The sequence below is a fragment of the Pinus tabuliformis genome, chromosome 8, assembly GCF_031772625.1.
Source record: "Pinus tabuliformis cultivar Carrire ecotype Pingquan chromosome 8, CPIR1, whole genome shotgun sequence".
NCBI classification, from domain to species: Eukaryota; Viridiplantae; Streptophyta; class Pinopsida; order Pinales; family Pinaceae; genus Pinus; species Pinus tabuliformis.
In genome coordinates, this window is record NC_142294.1 from 1346961206 (window position 1) to 1346969692 (window position 8487).

The window sequence follows — 8487 nt, forward strand, 5'->3', positions numbered from 1 at the left end:
ATCTCACATACAAAATCCACTCAAACAATACTTGGCTCTGGTACCACTTTCACAGGACCTTTAACACAGATATGATAAAACAGCAAGGCTGTGGAAATTTTGAACAAGATTTATATTATTGATGGATGCAAATATTACAGAAGTAAAATCTCTTCCTCAGATGGACTGCTGCAGTGTTTAGTAGATATGAGTTAGCCGAAGCGTAAGAAACTAAAAAAGTTAAACAATTTACGCAACAATGGTGAAGATCACAACCTGTGCGCTCGTTCAAAGATTCCTCAGAACTACAATCTTAATGGTTCCTCCAGAATACAAATACCGCAAGACACGCTGGTTGATAATGTTCCTGATAGCAATCAAGCTATATTAAAGATAAACAGCACAGTGAATAATGGTTGTATCAGCAAAAACTCGGAATTAGATTCGATGCCTCAAATAAATAGTTCAGCGGCCCCTCCAAATCTTGAGGGAAACCTACAAACTGGAACAAACTGCAATCAAGCTATATTAAAGATAAACAGCGCAGTGAATAATGGTTGTATCAGCAAAAACTCGGAATTAGATTCGATGCCACAAATAAATAATTCAGCGGCCCCTGTTCCTGACTCGCAATCTTTAACAGTCGTGCCTATAAACAACACTGCCATGATGATGAATAGAAGTGGCAATAATTCGTTGGCGCAGGCTCCTTTGCAAACCGACTCACAAATCAGCACAATCCACTCATCCAGAACGCAATCCAGTCTTGATTCAACGCCTGAGACTATGGATTCGGTGGTGCAGGTATACAGTCCCGACAGTCCAGCAGTAAAATCTTTAAACAGTGCAGAATGGAAGTGTATTATGGTAAATAATTCGATGGATAGGGTAACTCTAGCGCATTCCCGCTCAAAGGCTGATTTCTATTCAACGCAATCCAATTGTGTTACAACGTTTAAACCTTTGAACCGCACTGTTACAAGTCAGGATGGGAGCAGTCAAGGCAGCAATACGATGGCAAGAAACGTGGCTGTGACTCAGGATAAAAGCAGCAGAGGTATAATAGGTAGGCACGGCAACATAACCAACAGGTCTCAAAATGAAAATAGCGCTGTCATAAATAATAATATGGATAAAACAGAAAACTTCGCTAATAACCCTTCCACCAGTTTAAAAACGCAAAACCCTCATCACAATCTAATCATGACATCTGACAAAGCCCTAGTTATTAACTTATCAAACATCATCCTAGATCATGCAGCTGAATCCATCTTAAAAAAAGGGCTGAATTTTGCCATAACCCCTAATAAAATTCCGATAGAAGAGGTTATCAGTAATATCGAAGTAGCCATAAAAAACTTAGATATAGCTGAAAGTGAAGAAATCAGACAAGATATTGCAAAAATCCTGAGAACTGCAAAACCTCCTTCATCTAACATTTCCTTAGAAGAGAAAAAAGCTTTAAACACCCTTAGAAATAATAAAAACATAGTCATCCTAAAGGCTGACAAGGGCAACGCAACTGTGATTATGAACAGAAGTGATTATGACAATAAAATGGAAGATCATCTAAACAATAGTGGTTGCTATAAAATAATAAACAAAGATCCTAGTGAGAAAATCATGCGCGATGTAATTAAGAAAATCAAAGAATCATCCTTAGATGATGCCACTAAAAAGAAAATCATTCCTAACAGTTCCATTATTCCTAGAATCTATGGGGCTCCTAAAGTCCATAAACCTAACATACCTCTCAGACCTATAGTTAACACCATAGGTTCCCCTACTTACCTGCTCGCAAAACACCTTGCTAAAAAGCTTAGACCCCTATCTGGTAATACCCCTTCTTATATTAAAGACTCCTATTCGTTTGTTCAATGGATAAATAACATAGAAATGAAAGATGAAGATCTTATGGTCAGCTTTGACATTGTATCCCTTTACACCATGATTCCTATTGATGAAGCCATTGAGATCATGAGAAACCTCACTGATAAAGAAACTGTGGATCTTTTGGAACTATGCTTGAAATCTTCGTACTTCAGCTTCAAAGGAATAATTTATGAACAAACTCATGGTGTGGCTATGGGTTCTCCTCTATCCCCCATAATTGCCAACATCTTTATGGAGCACTTTGAACGGAAGGCTCTTATGTCATTTCCATACACCCCTGAAGAATGGAAAAGGTTTGTAGATGACATATTTGCTAAGTGGAGTCATGGAAAAGAAAAGCTTGACCTATTCCTCAATCATTTAAATAGCCTCTCTGACCATATAAAATTCACCATTGAAATTGAAAACAACAACCAGCTTCCCTTTCTTGATGTCCTTCTAACTAAAAGAGAAGGGTCTCTTGGTTTCCAGGTCTATAGAAAGAAAACTCATACAGAAAGATATCTACATGCAAATTCCCATCACCACCCTAAACAGAAGATTGGCATCATTAGGACCTTAACCACTAGGGCAGTAAGGATATCTGATCCTGACCATTTAAACAATGAACTCAACCATCTTCACAAAGTGTTTGAGCTAAATGGCTACAATAGAAATACCATAAAGAAAGCTATGCACCTATCCCTAAAGAAAAATAACAATAATATTAATGATCAAAATTTATCAACTCCTAAGGTCTCCCTTCCGTACATAAAAGGTACCACAGATAAAATTACTAAAGTTCTCAATAAACATAACATTAATGTAGCATTCACCCCAGCTAACACCATCAAACAATTATTCAACTCTGTTAAAGATCCCATAAACCCTAACCTTCAGAAAGGTGTTTATGTGATTCCTTGCTCATGCGGCAAGGAATACATAGGTGAAACAGGTAGATCTCTTAATGTTAGAATTAAAGAACACACTGCTGACTTAAGAAGAGAAAGAATCTCTAAATCAGCCTTAGCTGAACATGTTCACTCTTCCTCTCATTACATCTACATGGAAAAAGCCAAACTTGTTAGAAAAGAGGAACACTGTCTTAAAAGAAAAATTAAAGAAGCCATTGAAATAGAAAAAAGGAAAAACAACTTTAACCGTGATGATGGATTAAAATTGAGTAACGCTTGGAAACCTTTACTAGAAATCCTAAAAAACAATAATCGCCCCTCAGATTAACCTTTTCCCACATAATAATAATAAAAAAATAAAAAAAAAACAAACAAACAAACATTATAAAACTCCCCTTAAACATTAATTCATTGGTCTAATCAAATCATAAAACAGTAACAAATTAATTAATCATATATTAATTAATTAAGTAATTAATTAATTAACTTAAATATATATATATATATATATATATATATATATATATATATATATATTTCATCAAACCTTTTTATATATAATTAAATTAAAAATTAAAAGTTAAGAAATTAAAATAGAATAAAGAAATTAAAATAAATAAAAAATAATAATTTAACAATCATAATAAACAAATAATTAAATATAACAAATAAATAAATAATTTAATTTAATTAAATATATATATATCAAAAAATTTTATTAAAATATATAATTAAATTAAAAATTAAAAGTTAAAAAATTAAAATAGAATAAAGAAATTAGAATAAATAAAAAATTAATAATAATTTAAGAATCATATTAAACAGATAATTAAATATAACAAATAAATAAATAAATAATTAATTAATTAAATGAAATTAATATATATATAGATATATATATATATATATATAACAATAAACATATATAGATACATATTTCATCAAACTTTTTTAAAATATATAATTAAATTAAAAATTAAAAGTTAATAAAAAAAAATTAAAATTGAATAAAGAAATGAAAATAAGTTAAAAATTAATAATAATTTAATAATCATAATAAACAAATAATTAAATATAACAAATAAAATAAATAAATAAGTAATTAATTAATTTAAACTCATTAATAAAGTAAATAAATCATTATTCAAAACAGTTAATTTCTGATTTAAAATAAATAAATAAATATAAATATAAATATAAAAAAAAATATAGAAAAATAAAAAATAAAATAAAATAGTAATAAATAAATAAATAAACAAATAAATTAATAAATTAAAAAAAAAAAAAAATTAAAAATAAATTAAAAATTAAAAAAATTAAAAAATTAAAATTAAAATAAAAAAAAAAAAAAAAAAAATAAAAATAAAAATAAAAATACATTGGCCGACCTAATTTCTCACATCATTCTTTATTAACCTATATATATATATACCCTAAACCCAGCTCATGGATACATTAGTTTGAAGATTATCTATTGTCGCGTCCCCTGATGATGGACTCACTTTGTAGTCCGAAACGTTGGGTTCACAAAACTCTACAACAGGTCATTCCTCCTCTATCTAAAACAATCCTCACCTGTATGGATTCTCTATTTAACAAATCTACAGGCTACCTGGCATACAAGCAGACTGAGTCTCGAGATTAAAACAGACTTTCAGACCCATAAGACAACCTATGAACTGGCCACTTTAGGTTCACACTGGCGTCGAGCACAAATGCGCAGGCTTCTCAATTCTCCTAAAGACTTGAGCTCTTCTCGTGGTGCAAGCAGTTCAGACTAAAAGTCCGTAGATGCAGAGCAGGAGAAAAGTTCGACTCAGACCTCTCAACTCTCCAAAACCCGAATGAGTCTTACTCCGAAGTTCTTTCGTATTTATAGAACTTGGAGGGAAAAAACATCCGTGAATGCGCTGTGTACAAACTGATGACTCAAAAGAAAGATGCTGGTCAGATCTGACCAAATCTCCAAAAGCTAGATTCGGGCATGGGAGGACTGTCCCATGTTATCTCATCCCTTCTCCTTTTACGGATAGCCAGAGGCATGTGGGGACCGAATCGTACTAGACTCATATACAAAGTGGAGATTCCAATGTATAGGAACCCACGAAACCATGTGAATGACTCAAAAGAAGAGATATGCAAATCTCCAAAAGCTGTACAAAGATTACACTGGGGATATTGCCAGAACGAGGGAATCCCCGAAAGCTCGTCCAACACCAACGTCGGTTGGAAAGACAACACTTAGTACATAGTATAATAATCCACTTGTGGATAGGTGTAGTGCTGGAAATTCCATCTCTCGATCATGTAATTTGAATAGTATTGTACCCATACTTCTTTCTCAGTTTCCCAAGTTGCACTGTCATGTGGGTCAGGTAGGTCCAAATAATTTAGGTTCATGAATGGGTTCAAATCTGGGTCAATTTGTCGGTGGAATTCTTCATAATTGGTACTTGGAATAATCTTTCTGCATTTGTAATGATTCATTACGAACCATCGGACATGACCGCATCTACGGACCCCATTTAGAAAATCTTCATCACTTAGATTTACCAAATCTCCAATTGTTTTGTACAATACTTGAGTCACGAGCATGCTTGAAGGACTGAAATTTGGAATCTTCAACATTGTGAATGAATATGGTTTTAGGATTAGTGGTGATAGTCCAAATCTTTTCCACCAATCCATAAACCATTCAGGAAGTGGATCATCTTCTTCCATGTCTTCAACTGGGACATCTTCAAACAAGAATGAAAACTGCAAAGAATAAAACATGTTAGTTGAAAAATTTTGTAAATTCATTGTTGTGTAGAAAGCTTCCTGCTATCGTCCTGGATCATAATTTTCTCTGTTTAGATGATTGTCAAATCTTCTGAATGTTATATGACAGCTGGTGATTCTGCTGCTATCTTCATCATCTCTCTCAAGCCTATAAGCAATGCTTCCAATTTGCCTTAGGTAATCAAGGGCTTCCAGAGCTTCATCATTCATTTGATCTTGATGTGGATCTGTCAGTAGATATTCAAAACCTATTCTGTACCTGATTTCTTTGATAGGAATCCAATTATCATCATGATCTAGGAGTCTTTTGCTTAGATCATATGAAACCCATCCTGAGGAGGTTTCAATCTCAATAGTGCCCTCTCTTCTCCTGAGATAATTGCATTGAAAAATTGAATTTTCAGACAAAAATTCCCTCCTCAACATGTCAGCGAAGCTATTTTTGTTTCCTTTTACAAATTCAACATCAAAATCATATTGGCTGAGCTGCATAATCCATCTTACCATGGCGGCGTCTTCAAATTCACACTTATGGATTGCATGTTTCAAGGCTTGACAATCTGTTTTAACAGTAAAATGGGTATAAATAACAAAATCTCTAAACTTAGCTATACCCAAACAAACGGCTCTTAGTTCCTTCTTAAGGCTGGACCAATTCATTTGATTTTTGGCCCAAAGACCAGATGCATACTGGCAGATTTCTATGTCGGGCTTACTGTTGGGATTCTTTTGGCACAGAATAGCACCCCAACCTTCATTGCTAGCATCTGTCATGATGATCTTTTCCCCTTCTTCTCTGATAGGGGAGAGTGGCTGTATGCTTCGGACCTTTTCTTTCATTGCCCTGACTGCCTGGGTGCAGTCATTATTCCATGGAATGGGATCTTTCTGAAGCCTTTTGTTTAGTAACTTTCTTTCTTGTGCACAGTGCTTCTGAAATTTAGAAACATAATTCAGGCTTCCCAAAAATCTTTGCAACTGAGTTTTATCTTTAATTTCATCAGGGAAGTGATCAACAAAATTTAGACTTCTCTGGATTACAGTATAAGATCCATACTGTATGTTGTAACCCAAAAAGTCTATCATAGACCGGAACAACTTCATTTTTTATTCTGATAATACTATGCCCATTTCTTTGACTCTGTGCAGAAAGATCTTTAGATGTTTGATATGGTCAGCAATATTATCAGAATGAATCAATAAATCGTCAATATACTTTTTTAGGAATTCCTCCATTCCTTCAAAAGTTTCATCCATTATTCTCTGGAAGGCTGAAGGAGCGTTGATCAGACCGAAGGGCATGATGTTCCATTCATAATGTCCTTCAGGCACAAATAATGTTGTTTTCCATTTATCTTCTTCTTTAATTCCTACTTGCCAGAAACCAGATTTTAAATCAAATTTGGAGAATACTTTTGATTTTGATATTTGGGCAAGTATTGAAGAAGGTTTGGGCAAAGGATAAGCATCATAATCTAGAATACTATTTAGAGGCTTGTAGTTAACAACCAACCTTGGCTTACCTCTGGCAATCTCAGCATGTTTGTTGACATAGAATGCAAAACATGCTATTGGGCTCTTACTTTTCCTGATGAGTCCCTTCTTTAGGAGATCCTTGATCTCTGCTTTGCACTTTCCCATTTGGTCTTCATTCATCGCCACTGCTTTAGATCTCCTTAGCTTACCGCTGAAATCCTTTTTTAGAGGAAGCTCGACTTCTTGTTTTTTGACATGCCAAAAGGCATTCGGGTCATCTGAACAACATTCCTTAAATTTAGCAGTGAGGTCTGCTATTTCTGTGGCATATTTTCCATTGTCCAGATGTTCTTCTGTCTTCAATATTTCCTTCTTCACTTCCATTTTTGCTAAAAGATTCTCCAATCTTTCAATTCTCTTTATTCTATTAGGCGAATTGGAGTTTATAAATGGAAAGAAGATTTCTTTATTTCCTATGCTGAAGAAATATCCATACCTTTGGCTATTCTCATCAAGCTTTGCGCCCTGCCTTTTGAAATTTTGGAAAAAAGAAGTTCCAAGATACATGACACAAGCGCTTATTGGAGAGACTCTGTTGGAGCTTCGGGGAGGAAGAGCTCATGGAGAGTAAGATTCATTAGTCCCAACAAGAAAAACACCCCTATTCACGCTGTAGAGTACCTCTATACCTGGAACTACAGGGCATACTAGATGTACTCCTACTTCATTAGTCAGGAAAACATCTACTTCTGCTTCATGTTTAGTGGCAATCTCACCACTTGCAGTAATAACTCTAGGACAAGCAGTTGGTCTTCGCAGATGCATGCCGACCACTGTGTTGCTGACAATATTTAATCTGGATCCAGTATCCAACAATACCTTCCAATATTCAAACTGTCCTCCGATCTTAACTTTCATTTTGACACAATACATAACATCACGATTTGGGGTATTGCATCCAAAATCTATTGTCTTTTTCTTCTTCTTCTGGACTTTCTTGGTGCTGAACAAGTTTTGGATAATAAGTCCAGTTCTCTGTTTTCCCAGACAGTTCAGGGTCTTGCGAAGATGAGGCAGAGGCAGCTTGGGCTTTCATCAGTCTTAACTCTAATTCATTGTGTCTTTCTATGCACAATCTCCTGTTCTCTTTTATCGTCTTTCTCAGATCTTTAATTGCCTGATGAAAACTAGGCAATGTTTGTGGCAAATCTTCGCAAAAATCTTCATTTCTGAATTGCCTCATTAAAGCTTCAACTGAGAATAGGGTAGCTGGAGACACATACCCTTTATTAGGAGTCTTCTTTGATTCAGAAGGGACCTGCTTCAAATGCTCGGTTAAGAGAGATTTGCACATGTTTTTTATTTGAGGATCAATAGCATTCATCATTTGTGCAAAAATGTTTCTAGTGGTCTCATCATAGTCAGATTTCATCATTCTGATTGCATTGCATTTAAAGACGTCAGG

General features: G+C 34.4%; 1 protein-coding gene across 1 annotated transcript; it reads right to left on the reverse strand.

Moving 5' to 3' along the window:
- Window positions 1-6653: 6653 nt before the first annotated feature.
- Window positions 6654-7406, reverse strand: LOC149240473 (uncharacterized). Its single transcript, XM_089370185.1, has 2 exons — window positions 7070-7406; window positions 6654-6916 (listed from the first exon to the last, which is right to left on the reverse strand). The coding sequence occupies exons 1-2, from the start codon at window positions 7404-7406 to the stop codon at window positions 6654-6656; spliced, it is 600 nt and encodes a 199-aa protein (XP_089226311.1).
- Window positions 7407-8487: the final 1081 nt, after the last annotated feature.